This window comes from Nycticebus coucang, chromosome 14 (assembly GCF_027406575.1).
Source record: "Nycticebus coucang isolate mNycCou1 chromosome 14, mNycCou1.pri, whole genome shotgun sequence".
Classification (NCBI taxonomy): Eukaryota; Metazoa; Chordata; class Mammalia; order Primates; family Lorisidae; genus Nycticebus; species Nycticebus coucang.
The window spans coordinates 33,801,516-33,816,685 of NC_069793.1; the positions used below are offsets into that span (position 1 = coordinate 33,801,516).

Sequence of the window (15,170 nt, forward strand, 5' to 3'; positions counted from 1 at the left end):
TCTTTTTACCCTGCCATTTTGACTATAGTCATCCTAGTAGTTATGAAGTGTTATCTCATTGAGGTTTTGATTTGTGTTTTCCTAAGGACTACTGATGTTGAACATCTGTTCTTGTTCTTGGTTAGCCATTTGTATATCTTCTTTGCAGAAATGTCTACTTAGATCCTTTGCTCATATTTTTATTGGGTTTTTGTCTTTTCATTATTGAGTATAAAAGTTCTTTATAAATTCTGGGTTCACATCCCTTATTGGACATATGATTTGAAAATATTTTCTCATATTCTGTAGATTGTCTTGTCACTTTCTTTGATAGCACAAAATTTTTAATTTTGATGTAGTACAATTCATCTATTTTTCTTTTGTCACTTGTCCTTTTGGTAGAGTCTCTTACATTTTTTTAAAAAATAGATTTTCTCTGTTTAGAGAAGTTTTAGGTTCACAGAAAACTTCAGTGTAAAGTACAAGAAGTTCCCATATGTCCCCTGCCCCACAAATATATACCTTCCCCCACTATCTATATTCTGTATCAGAGTACTAAGTACATTTGTTACAATTGATGAACTTAAACTGACCATGGTTCTCATCCAAAGTCTGTAGTTTCCATTAGGGTTCACTCTTGGTATTGTATGTTCTAGGTGTTTGAACAAATGTATAATGACATGTCTTCACCATCATAGTATCATACAGAATAGTTTAACTTCCATAAAAATCTTCTGTGTTCTACTTGTTTATCCCACTACCCCAACCCTGGAAACCAGTAATTTTTTGTTCTCTATGATTTTGCCTTTCCAGAATGTCATATATTGGAACCATACTAAGTATGCAGCATCTTCAGATTGATTTATATTTTTCTAGGGAAAGAAATGCTGAATAACTTTTAACTTTTTTAGGAAATATAACCTAAATATCTATGTTAAAAAATATAAAGCACTCCAGAACCCTAAATGTGTATTACTGAGTGTGAGAAATCAAGGTTTTCAGATTAAAGTAATTTGGCTTGATTTTGATCTGAAATTGATAATAAAAAGTGTGATGTTTATTAACCAGACCTTTTCATAATTTATCCTTCTCTCTTTTCAGTTGGACAGATCTTTGACTATCGCTTATAAGGGTGGCAGTCCTGTTTATGTTTTCCTTTTTTACAGGCTTATCCTCAGTTTGTTCTGACTTACCTAGAGGAGCTAAATGCACAAGTGGATGTGACCCAGATAGAGTATCACATTCACCATGGCGCCTGGACCACTGATCATCAGGAACGTGGCAGAAACTTAGCGGAAGAGGTCAGTGAGGTGAGCCAGAGGCAAGACAGAAACAGATCTCTAAACTGTGTTTTGAAAAGAGAAAAAAAAAAATGTTCAAGTCACTTTCATGAGGCAAGCATGAGTTTATCTTAATGTTATTGATTGTTTAGATCATATATATAATATCTATGTGCACATTTATATTTATGTAAACATCTACATATTTATATGAACATTATTTTATTAAATAGATGGTGATACCCTCGCTTTTTATTAGGACTGCCTTCTTTTGTTCTGGCCATGTACAAATGATTTATGTTTTGTTTGAAGACCAACGTGACCATGAAAAGTACAATGTTTTATTTTTGGCATATCCAGTTTAAATATTTCTACTCAATGAAAATTAGCTACATTATTCCCCTATTTCATTTATAAGGTTCTGCAAAAGAGTGCCAGCAATTCTGTTGTGACGCAACTGCCAGAAACCCCAGACACCCATTTAATGCCAGAAGGTTCTCTTGAGGAGGCAGGACAGCTGACAGTGGCACTAGTGAGGAAACTGGAAGAGAAACATCCTAAGGCTTCTTCTCAGAGGTAAGGCCCTGACAGAGCTGAGCTTTATTGCTCAATGACATTCGATGTTTTCCTTCAGTTTCATGTAAGAATAATTTCTTGAAGATTATTGAAATATCTCAAAAGCCCTTTGGCTTTCCAGCATAGTAGTTTTTGGGTCACATTTGATGAAGAGAGGTGACATTTATGTGTATTTTGGTCAAGATGTACTGTATGTCGTTATTTATAAGTACCTTTAGGATGGGTTGCTGTCCTAGGATCTTACTAAAATACTCTGAAATAACATATTTAAGTAAGGCAGTCCTGAGCATATATCCAATTGTGGAAACACCAAGTAGTCTTTAAGAAAGCCATCACTGTGAGCAATCCCTTTTATTTTTTCATGAGGAGAACATTACATTTGCATTCAAGGGTAAATCCACAAAAGATGGTCTGAAGCAATGATGGCGTAACAAATCAACACCTTTTCTATTACTAAAATAAAAGTAACATCAGTGATTTTGCTAACTGGTTGAAAATGATCCTGGGTTGAAAAATATAAACTATTTCTTTATTTAATTGGATGCCGAAGTTTATTGTTATTATCATTATTTTGTTTCATTTGGTGTTATATATCTGTAAATTACTGACTGACTTTATAAACTGTAATTTTAATCAGTAACTGTTTGGAAATGCTATTTATGGAACTATTTTTAAAGGATAAAGTAATTTTTATCATACTCATTAAAGTTTAAGGGAACTCCTCTACTTAAATATACTAACTATAGACAGAAATATCACTTGCATGAAAAAAGGAGAAAAAAACTTGACTTTGTTTTTCAACAAAAAGCTACTTTATATTCTTAAATTACATATTCCCACCTGGGATTATTATAGGAAGGTAATATTATTGTCTTATATTAAAGATCACTGTTCAATTTATTATCTCTTTAACTTATTATTTAAACCTCAAATCCTTTAGACTTGTTGTTTGGAAGATAGAATACAGACAAAGTAAGTAACAAATTTAGTGCCTTACTATATCAGAGCATGGGAGTATCCTGAGCAGTATGAAAATGTAGGTTTTAAGTCTTCTTTTCTCTGCTACTTATTTTTTAATCATGCACAGGGCTCTCAACAAACTGATGCTCCACAGCTGGACCACAAGGCTGCACAGCCACATAGCCAGGCCCCTGTGCACACTCTTTGCCTTTCTACATCATTGGAATAAAGGTCTCTTCACAATAGTCTAATATTTTCATCTAAAATAGAAACTCAAGGAGTGCTGGGGAACTCATTGTACAGATGTTGTTGACCTATCTAAAATCACTCCTTTTCTACTCTACCCTTTTTGAGAGTATTTTGTGGCTTGTCATTAACCTGGGCTCTTATCCTGAACTCTATTCAAGAAAGAGACACAGTTACATTGACTCAAATTCCTCAGCCCTGTATGGGATCTCTGTGTTTGTCCTGGCTCCAATGGTAACTCACTTCCCTGTGATTTCTCTCTTTTCCAGCTTGGACAGATTTTCTGTGAGGGTCCAGAGCATTGGATGGCGTGGGGATTTGACTTTTTGCATTCTTTTTGCCATACAACCTAATGCTTGAATGTTGGAAGAAAGGCATATAATATAAGGAAAAGTGAGACCCCCCCGCAAAAAAAAAGGTGGTTAACGGGTTAATATCAGCTAACATATCATGATGTCTATTTGAGTTGTTAGAATTAAATGAAGTATCTTTAAATTTCCAGGAAGATAGTAAGCACTCAATACATGGTAGTTGGAAAGATATTCTGAAAACAAGTAGAGACAGAAAATAATTTTTAATAAAGTTGTATTTAGATTTGTGTTTTTTAGTCAATAGGAATTGACTGGCAAGTGTATTTGGGATTTTATTTAATAAGAAAGTAACCAGGGGCCTTTTCTTAGTGAGCATTCTTCTAGGTTTATGTTTTAGGATCTAGCAATTATTTCTACCTCTTTTTTCCCCTCTCTTTAGGTCACAGAGATTTTTCTATGTTCTCCCCTACAATTGATCATAGTAGATGAGATTCTGTTTCCTTCCCTCTTCAAATGTGTACACATGCATGCTTGCATACACACTGTCTCTAAAATAATCACCCCAAACAAGGCTCTCCCATCTACACAGTCATTTCATTTAATTTACGTTTGAAACACTATGAAAAGCAACCTGTTCATTGATCCTTTCTTTTTTCGTGGCATGGAAAAATTCATTTTTTCATTGAAGAAAAAAATACTCTAACTATATGAGGACTTCCGAGTAAGGTTCTTAACTCATGGAAGATTGTATTTTCTTGTTTGCTTTACATACAGCTTAACAAAATATTTTTGCTCTTTCTACCAATGAAGTTTAGAAATGTGCTTCTCTCCTTGTTTGGACAAAGAAAGTTATGTGTACATTGAATGCTAAGCTTGGTCCAAAGTAAAATGAATGTCATATTCTGGTATTTCAGTGTCTGGAATGTGCGTGTTTAAGTTAGTTTATCTAAAGGAGTCCTTTACCCTTATTTAAATTGAACAGAGGGTGGGGAAGGACTGGGCCAGCCAACAAAGCATGCTGACCCAGCTTGTCACCCAGTGACCTGTGAGAAGGAGATAATGAACTGTGAGTAGCTGTCACCTTAACTGTTTCTGACAGTTTGCCTTTGGGCACATCTGTGTTAGCTGCATTGGAAAGGCCTTTGTTCTTTTCCCACTAGTGACTTTGTGGAGTGCTGAGAGGTTTACTGGCTACTGTACTCCTAACCAGCCCCTTCCTTCCCAGGGAAGCCAGCAGCTGCCACAGATCACACTGACATTTCTCTTCATGACTCAACTTGGCATGTACCTGACACTTTGAAAAAAGAACATATATTGAAAAGTCCTTTGATTTTTTTCTATTAAAATGACTCATGAGTTTTAATATTAATAAAAAAGCAAGTTATAAAATATTTAGTATTATCTTAATTTAATATAAATAACAATAGAAACAAATAGATAGCCAATCAGATGGGCAGGGGTTTTGGAGGAAATATATCAACATATTGACAGTCATTGCTAACCTGTTACATTTTTTTGTAGTTTGTTTTCCAAATTTTAATAATAAAATATTATATTTACAAAAGAAAGAAAACAATATGTTATGAAAAGCATTTTTAATATAGACACTTGATATATGCTTTACTAGTAAGAATATTTGGACTAAAATAGGTAAGGGTATATTACATTGTATTTCACATTTTCCACTGATAACTTATAAATAAACCTCTAATAATTTAAATATATTGTGATGTTTACATTTTAAAGTTAATCTTCTAATACAATTATTATAATTATTAGGAGCTGTAATTTGATCAGAAACAGGTGTTTCTGTTCCCTGGTTTTCTGAAGGATAAGTACTATTTCAATCGTAATGAAAGCAGAACATTTTGAATAATGCATATCATGCCCTAAGAGAATTGTTTAAATTAAAATCAAAGCTTCATTTATAAAATATAATTCCTGAGTCAGTTTTAAAGCCTTATTTACATTTTTATAATTGCTGTAAGATCAGTTCCTTTGCTATTATGATGTCTGGCTACATTTGGCATGGAATAAACGCTAAGCGTATGGTTTTCACTTTATTTGCCAATTCAAAAGAATATAAATTCAAATTGGTTGATTTTTATAAGGACTTTTTTTTTTATAAAATAGAAGAAATAAGGCTTGAAAGAAGTGACTTTTTTTTTCCTGTATTCAAGGTTTTTCTCTCTTAGTAACAGATTTGTGATGCACTAGCTAGCTAAAGGAACTATTATAGTCTCCTGCCTTGCAAAAAAAGTAAATCTATGGTAATAAGAAAATATTCTGCAGATATATGACAGTCACATCTATATAATTATAAATTGTAAAAAAATTATTGAGAGTCATATTCTGATTTTCTTGATTATTCAGTAGTGTATGATTTTTTTGTCCTATTAACTCATTTATATAGTTTTGCATTTAGTTATAGTAATCTGTAACCATATTATTTGCTTTGGACTTTCTCCTCATTTTTGTTCAGTAAATATCAACATGATTATTATAGAGAAGTGAATTTGTAGGTAATAGTTAGACTCTGTCTTTTTTAAGGAAAGTAAATTGTTTAAATTGCCACAGCCCCAATTCTTATTTCTAGAACTACCAATAATGGTAAATGTTAATATAATTGCTATTGAAGTTCATTAAATCTAATTATACTTTCTAGGAATAAAATCCCATTTTAGATTACATTACTTCTCTTAGTTATTTTTTTTTTTTTTTTTTTTAATTTGGCCGGGGCTGGGTTTGAACCCGCCACCTCCGGCATATGGGACCAGCGCCCTTACCCGCTGAGCCACAGGCGCCGCCCCTACTTCTCTTAGTTATTAAAGATGCTCAGCTTTAAACATTTGCTTTTAGCTTTTTTATCCTGTATATAAGAATATAGCACTGTATTTAAGAACATGAAATTAGTGTGTGTTCCAGAGATGTGAAGACATAATTTTGGTCTTTAATATAAAATTCAAATATCCTACTATTGGCTGATATTGTCATCTGTCTGAGTTTTGGTATATTCTGAAAATTAATATCCATATGTTGTGTGCGAATTAAAATAAAGTGAACAAATTATGTACTTGCACCTGCTTTTTTGAACAAATTCAGGATCAAACATTCTAAAGAATTAGGTTCATGTCTACAAATATGCATTAATTCAGAAATCATCAAAGACTTTTAAGTAAGCATTTTAATTTTTGTTCTTATTGGCTGCCACGACATACCCAACTCTTCAACTGTGCCACTTAATTTCTATTTTTAATAATGTACTATTTATCTTTCTGTTCTATTCAGTATTGGTACTAGAACTATTTAAAGGATGATTGGGAACCCCTACTCCTCCCTCTTCAAACTTGTAGCCCCTAAACTAGCGTGTCTAGTATTATAGTAGAGAAAGCAGTATGTAGTGAGTTCTGGATTGGGTAATGTGACTGGGAAAGAAACAGCTGGGTGGCAGAGATATTATTAAGTTACAGTAGATGGACTTGGATAAGCGCTGAGTGCAAGCAGTCAAAATGACTCAGAGGTTAGCTTCCTAAGTTGTCTTACCTTCACCTTCGTATAGTTTATTCTCTATATGATAATCAGAGTGATCCTATTTCTTTAAAGATAGGGTCTGACTCTTGCCCAGGCTGGAGTGGTGCGGTGGTTTGATCACAGCTCACTGAAGCCTCAAACTCCTGGACTCCTGCAATCCTCCTGCCTTAGCCTCCTGAGTATCTGGGACTAAACGCAGGCACCACCATGCCTGGTTAATTTTTCTTATGTTTTGTAGAGGCGGAGTCTCACTATGGTGCCCAGGCTCAAACTCCTGGCCTCAGTTGATCCTCCTACCTTAGCCTCCCAAAGCCTTGGGATTATAGGTGTCAGCCACTGCATGAAAGGAGTGGTCCCTTTATATTCCTGAGTCAGATCATGGGAGTCCTCAGCTTAAATCCTTCAATGCCTTTTTCTTTTCTTTTCTTTTTTTTTTTTTTGTAGAGACAGAGTTTCACTTTATGGCCCTGGGTAGAGTGCCCGTGGCATCACACGGCTCACAGCAACCTCCAACTCCTGGGCTTAAGCGATTCTCTTGCCTCAGCCTCCCGAGTAGCTGGTACTACAGGCACCCGCCACAACGCCCGGCTATTTTTTGGTTGCAGTTCAGCCAGGGCCGGGTTTGAACCCGCCACCCTCGGTATATGGGGCCGGCGCCTTACCGACTGAGCCACAGGCGCCGCCCACCTTTTTATTTTCTTTAGAGTGAAACCCAAGTCTTTATGCTACATGGTCCTACTTTACCAGGCTCACGGTACCTCGGTACCTCTAATGAGCATTCCCCTCCCTTCCTCTGCTCCAGTCATCTTGGCTTCATAGCAGTTTCTCAGACATGGAGGCTTGCTTATACCCTGTCATCTATTTCTCTACTTTATTTTTCTTCAAGGCACTTATTTTTACTTGTCCCTGTCTGAATTGCCCAATTAGAATGTAAGTTCCACTTCAGCAGGAACTTTGTTTTATTCACATCTATACTTCCCGTGCCGGAATATACCTGGTATATCATAGGTACTCAATACAAAGTTGTTGAATGAATGAACAAGCAAATGAATTAAGCAGTATGATTAATGGAAATAAGTAAATGAAGAGAGCATCTAGCTTAAGCATTCATATGTACATTTCTAGATCCTTCTGTTTGCTGGACAACTGTAACTCTATGACCTACTTATATGTCAATCCAGAACTAAGCCCAGCTATTCCAATGGCTTTCTAATCAAGTTCTACAGCCCCCTATTTCTCTCATCCTTTATTAATGCACAAATATTTATTGATCATTTTCTATGTTGTAAGCACCATGGTAGGGTATCCTAGATGCTGGAGATATAGTATTGACAAGACACAGAATCTGACAGAGGAGACAGATATTAAACAGGCCATTACAATTAAGAGAGCGTGGTGAGTGTTATTGCAGACACAAGGTTGTTTATCCTGGACACTTCTCCCTCGTAGTATGGTTGTGAAGAATGACCTTGAACATTTCACTCATTTGTTTGTAATTCTTTGGTGTTTTCCCATTCCACTAAGTTAAATGAAACATCACCTGTCAGATCCACTGTAAATTTACCTCTAAGCATGGCTTTAGCTTCATTCCACAAATTTTAATATTTTATATTTTCATTATCATTTCCATTTATACACATATCTTTTATCCATACATTGTTTAGAAGTGTATATACTAACTTTTAAATATATGAAATATTTCAGGTTTATATGTTCTCAATTAATTTTGCTGTGTTTGAAGTACATTTTTGGTATAATTTAAATCTGACATTTGTTGTGATTTGCTTTATGGCCCATCTAGCATATGGACAATTTTTATAAGTGATAGTATATGCTTGAAAGGGATATTTATTCTGAAGTTTGGGGTGCAGTATTCTGAATATGCCAATTAGATTAAGTTTAATAAATGTGTTTTCAAATTTCATAGGTACTTACGGATTCATCTTGTTATATTACTTACTGAGAGAGATCTGGTTAAAATCTGCTATAAGTGTAGATTTGTCCATTTCTCCTTTGAATTTTATGAATTTTTGTTTCCTATAATTTGAGACTATCTATTAGGCACATGAAATTTTAGAATAATTATATCTTTCTGGTGAATTAAACATTATGTTTTTAGGAAATGCCCCCACCCCTTAAAGTTTCCTTTGTCTTATGTTAAATATAGTGGTCCCAACATTTTGGTCAGTGGTAGTGTAATATATTTTTGTATCCTTTTACTTTTAAACTTAATACTGGAGTGTTTTGCATGAAAGTAATTTTTTTTAATGCAATATGACAGTCTGTGTCTTTTAATTGAAGTATTTTTCCATTTACCTATAATGTAATTACTGGTATTTAAATCTAACATGTTAATATTTCATTTAAATCTAACGTGTTAATATTTCATTTCTATGTATTCCATCTATTCTGTGTTCTCTTTTCTCTTTCTGTCTCCTTGCCTTCTCTTGGATTTATTATTTTATATTATTTCTCTTCCCTCCAATTATCTTGAATAATAATATTGTCATGAGCTCATTCTTTTTTGTCCATAAGTCTCCATCTAGGCCATCCTATGAGTTAGAGACAAGGGAATCCATGGAACACACAAAACAATACACCAATATTCTCTCTTTCTCTGTTCTCCCCTTGCCCCAACCCCCACTGTATCATTAATTGTCATTAATTGGCCTCATATCAAAGTTGAATACATAGGATTCATCCTTCTCCATTCCTGTGATGCTTCACTAAGAATAATGTGTTCCACCTCCATCCAGGTTAATACAAATGCTGCAAAATCTCCATTTTTTAAAATGGCTGAATAGTATTCCATGGTATACATGTACCACAGCTTGCCAATCCATTCCTGGGTTGGGGAACATTTAGGCTGTTTCCACTTTTTGACGATTGTAAATTGACCTGGGATAAACAGTCTAGTACAAGTGTCTTTATAATAAAAGTTTTTTGTTTTTTTTTTTCCCCTTTTGGATAGATGCCCAGTAATGGGATTCTATCTATCAAACGGGAGGTCTAGGTTGAGTTCTTTGAGGTTTCCCTATACTTCCTTCCCAAAATGTTGTATTAGTTTGCAGTGAAAACTATTCCCACCAGCAGTGGAAAAATGTTCCTTTCTTTCCACATGTGCGCCAGCATCTGCAGTTTTGAGATTTTTGTCATATGGGCCATTCTCACTGGGGTTAGATGATATCTCAAGGTGGCTTTAATTTGCGTTTCTCTAATAATCAGGGATGCTGAGCATTTTTTCATATGTTTCCTAGCCATTCGTCTGTCTTCTTTAGAGAAGGTTCTGTTTATTTCTCTTCCCCATTGATATATGAGATTGTTGGCTTTTTTCATGTGGATTAATTTGAGTTCTCTATAGCTCCTAGTTATCAAGCTTTTGTCTGAGTCAAAATATGCAAATATCCTGTCCCATTGTGTAGTTTGTTTATTTTCTTTGGTTGTTGTCTCCTTGGCTGTACAGAAGCTTTTCAGTTTAATTAAGTCTCATTTATTTATTTTGGTTGTTATTGCAATTGCCATGGCAGTCTTCTTCATAAAGTCTTTTCCCAGGCTGATATCTTCCAGTGTTTTTCCTATTCTTTCTTTGAAGATTTTCATTGTTTCATGCCTTAAATTTTAAGTCCTTTATCCATCTTGAATCAATTTTTGTGAGTAGAGAAAAGTGCAGGTCCCAGTTTCAGTCTTTTAGATGTGGATATCCAGTTCTCCCAACATCATTTATTGACTAGGGAGTCTTTCCCCTACTGGATGTTCTTGTTTGGTTTATTGAAGGTTAGGTGGTTGTAAGTTGTTGGTTTCATTTCCTGGTTTTCTATTCGATCCAAATGTCTATGTCTCTATTTTTGTGCCAGTACCATGCTGTCTTGACCAGTATTGCCTTGTAGTTCAGCCTAAAATCTGGTATGGTGATACCCCTGGCTTTGTTTTTATTACTAAGAACTGCCTTAGCAATACGGGTTTTTTTTTTCTGGTTCCATACAAACTGAAGAATCATTTTTTCCAAGTCTTGTAAATCTGATGTTCGTATTTTGACAGGATGGCGTTGAATTGGTAGATTACTTTGGGAAGTATAGCTATTTTAACAAGGTTGATTCTTCCCAGCCATGAGCATGGTATGTTCTTCCATATGTTAATATCTTCTGCTATTTCCTTTCTTAGGATTTCATAATTTTCTTTATAGAGGTCCTCTTTTGTTAGGTATATTCTTAGGTATTTCATTTTCTTTGGGGCTATGGTGAAGGGAGTTGTGTCCTTAGTTAGCCTTTCATCTTGGCTGTTGTTGGAGTATACAAAGGCTACTGACTTGTGGACATTGATTTTATATTCTGAGACATTATGTATTTTTTGAAGACTTCCAGGGTTCTCTAAGGGGTTCTCTAAGTATAAGATCATATCATCAGCGAGAGAGAGAGTTTGACCTCCTCTGCTCCCATTTGGATGCCCTTTATTTCCTTGTCTTGCCTAAAATTGGCTAGAACTTTCAGCACTACGTGGAATAGTAATAGAGACAGAGGACAACCATGTTGTTCCACTTCTAAGAGGAAAAGCTTTCAGTTTAACTCCATTCAGTAAGATAGTAGCTGTGGGTTTGTCATAGATAGCTTTGATTAGTTTAAGAAATGTGCCACCTATGCCTAAACTCTTCAGTGTTCTAATTAGAAAAGGATGCTGGATTTTATTAAATTCTTTTTCTGCATCTATTGAGAGGATCATGTGGTCTTAGTCTTCTGTTGATATGGTGAATAATGCTTATGGACTTATGTATATTAAACCAGTCTTGTATCCCTGGGATGAAACCTACTTGATCATGATGTATGGCTTTTTTGATAATAAGCTGTAATCTTTTGGCTAGGATTTTGTTGAGAATTTTTGCATCTGTATTCATTAGTGAAATTGGTCTGAAGTTCTCCTTTTTAGTTGGGTCTTTTCCTGGTTTTGGTATTAGGGCAATGTTTGCTTTGTAAAATGTGTTGGGGAAGATTACTTCCTCCTTAACTTTTTGGAATAATTTCTGCAATAAGGGAATAAGCTCTTCTTTGAAGGTTTGATAGAATTCTTGTGTGAAGCCATCAGACCAGGTCATATTTTTGTTGGGAGATTTTTTTATTGTTTCTTTGATCTCAGTGCTTGAAATTGGTCTGGTCAGGAGATCTCTTTCTTCCGGGATAAGTCTAGGGAGAGGGTGTGGTTCCAAATATTGATCCATTTTCTTCACATTGTCAAATTTCTGGGCATAGAGTTTCTGGCAGTATTCAAAGATAATGTCTTGTATCTCTGTGGCATCAGTTGTTATTTCCCCTTTATCATTTCTGATTGAGGTTACTAGAGATTTTATTTTTTTATTTCTAGTCTGGCCAAAGGTTGATCTGTTTTATTTATTTTTTTCAAAAACCCAACTCCTTGGTTTCAATTTCAATTTTCTTTGCAAAAGAAAAAGTAATTTTTGAGTTCTCATGGATGTGGAGAATTATACTACATAGTAAAAGACACTAGGGGTCCTCATACCTAAAGGAATTTTCCAACCTACGTATGTGCGTACACGATGGAATAACTATGGTCACAAATGATAGTCATACTATAAAAATGTGGTTTTAGTTTTTGTGAGAAATTCCAGCAAATCACTTCTATCACTAAGTTGGAGTATAGACATAAATGATAGTCTGCTCTTGAGAAAATTGAAATGTAGTTGAAGAGATAAGGAAAAAAAGCTTTAAACTTTAAGAACTTTTATTATTTCTTATTACTTATGCTTATCACTAAAATTTTTGGAAGAACAAACAGAATAAAAGGAAATAAATATACATAATTCTGGATTATTATTTTCTCTCTCTTTATTTGAATATATATAGTGTCACATTTACAAAAATGGGGATATACTAATTTTTTGTGTTTCACAAATTCATTAATAGAATCAAGCTTTTCTGTGAACATGTTTCCCTAACATTAAATATATGCCCATATCATCATTCTTCAGTGTGAACCTTAATTTGTATAATAAGCACCATGTTATAGGACTTTAAGATCTGTTCATTTTTTTGCTCTTCAAAGAAAAATGTCAAATAACAGCAGATAGAAATTTGGAACACAAGGTAGATGTTAAATAATAAGAGTCACTACTAGAATTTCCACACAATGGTACATGAGGTTGAGCCACCTAACAAATGCCCTGAGTTGGAGAAAGAACAGAGCACTATGTGTTTGGAAGCCATTGTGGAGCCAAGTTCAGAAGGATAATGGGATTTATTTGGTTTGAAAGGAGAGAGAAGAACATTTCATGAAAGGAAAACAGTGTTACCTCTTATTTATAAAATGAAGGCTCCTTTGACAATGACAAATAACTTTCTAAAGCTTTTCCTTGTGAAAACTGCCATGCAGCTCTGTCAGTATGAGAACAAATCTTTTTATATACATGTATGCTATCTCATAGCAAAATCCTAGGATTTGTTTCAATTCCTATTTAAGTGAGCTCATATATTAAACAGAAAGCTCTCATCGTAACATAGACCAATTTTTTTTGTACCCTTAATTTCATGGATAGCAACATTTTTCTGTCTTAATGAGGACACTGAAAGATAAGAGAATTCTTAATTTTTAAAATTTTTAGTTTTCATTTTTAAATAATTCTAGCTCTGTTATAATTGAACTCATATCTGCCACAGTGAACACTTGACATTTAAAAAAATCTCCACTGCTCCGAAAATGTAAGATCCCTTGGCATTTATTTGATACATGTCATATGTGGCTACTAAGATGCAGAAATCTCTGAATATGACTGAGGCTATTAGATAACTCTTTATATAAAACATAAAAACCCTTTTCCTCTGATTGGTTAAACATGGAATACTACTAAACATTACGAAGGAATAAACTATTGATACGCACAACTTGGATGAACCTCAGTGAAATTATGCTGAGTGAAAAAAGCCAATTTCAAAATGATACATAATAGAAGGTTCCAGTTATGTAACATGAATAAAATAATTAAATTATCGAGATAGAGAACAGATTAGTCCTTTGTAGGGGTTAGGGCTGTGGGGAGGGGATGCATGCAGTTATAAAGGAAATCTTGTGATGATTGAACAGTTGGCGGTCTTGCTTGTGATGTGGTCACATATGTGATAAAACTGCTTGGTGCTACACATTCAATAGTGAGTACATAACTAGTGACATCTGAATAAACACTATGGATTGTACCAATGCCAGTTTCTCTGTTTTGATTTTGTACCATATTTTTATAAGATACTACCTTTGGAAGAAGCCAAGTGAAGAGTTTATGAGACTCCTCTGTATATTCCTTTGCAGACTTCTGTGAATCTATAATTACTTCAAAATGCACCACAGCACTCTACCCAGGGTGACAGAGTGAGACTCTGTCTCAAAAAGAAAAAAGAAAAACACACCTATAACTCTAACTTTAACCTTACAAAAGCGAACTATGTAACCAAAACATATATACCCTCATAAATATCTGAAAAAAAAAAAAACCCATAAAATAAAGAAAAAGAAACATTTCCCAAGCAGAAATATCTAGCACTGAGAACAGAGACTACCTGTGGTTGGAGAGCTCTTCAGAAATGAAATTACTTGAGCTAATTTAGGCTGGCTCAATAATACCAAGAAGAAAAGTTAAAAAAAAAAAAAAAAGAATTGGTATCTGGAGCTTCTAAAGAATGGTACTGTTAGAATTAGACACCAAATGTTTCTCTAAAATTATGACAATTCATATTAGCATTTTCAAAAAGTAAGCTACGGGTTGGGTGCACTGGCTCACATCTGTAATCCTAGCACTCTGGGAGGCTGAGGCAGGAGCTCAGAAGTTTGAGAACAGTCTGAGCAAGAGCGAGACTCCATCTCTACCGAAAATAGAAAAATTAGCTGTGTGTTGTAGTGAGCACTTATAGTCCCAGCTACTTGGGACACTGAGGCAGGAGGATCACTTGAACCCAGGAGTTTGAAGTTCCTGTGAGCTAAGCTGAGACCGTGGGACTCTAGTTTGATAACAGAGAAAGACTGTCTCCAAAAAAAAAAAAAAAAAGAAAAGAAAAAAAGCAAGAGTAAGCTACACAGTAGCTATAAAATGAATTTCTGGTTCTAACAGTAACAGATAGAGGTATTTAGCACATTTCCAATTGGCAACTTCTAGCTAAGCTAATTAGAAACCTACATTGGAAGTCTATTTTTCCCTAAAGGTAATAAAATAGGGTCAAATTCAGTAAACTTGAAAGGGGGCAGACTTTGCCTTATATTATGTGTAAAAAGTGGGTCAGACAAGTAGAAACTTGAA

The 15,170-nt window shown here is 34.7% G+C and overlaps 1 protein-coding gene across 1 annotated transcript in view; it reads left to right on the plus strand.

Moving 5' to 3' along the window:
• DCDC1 (doublecortin domain containing 1) overlaps positions 1-15,170 on the plus strand; it is a 520,443-nt gene that overhangs the window by 333,909 nt on the left and 171,364 nt on the right. The window contains 2 exon segments of the mRNA XM_053562883.1: positions 1,146-1,280; positions 1,678-1,835. Coding sequence (XP_053418858.1) covers positions 1,146-1,280; positions 1,678-1,835 — 293 coding nt within the window.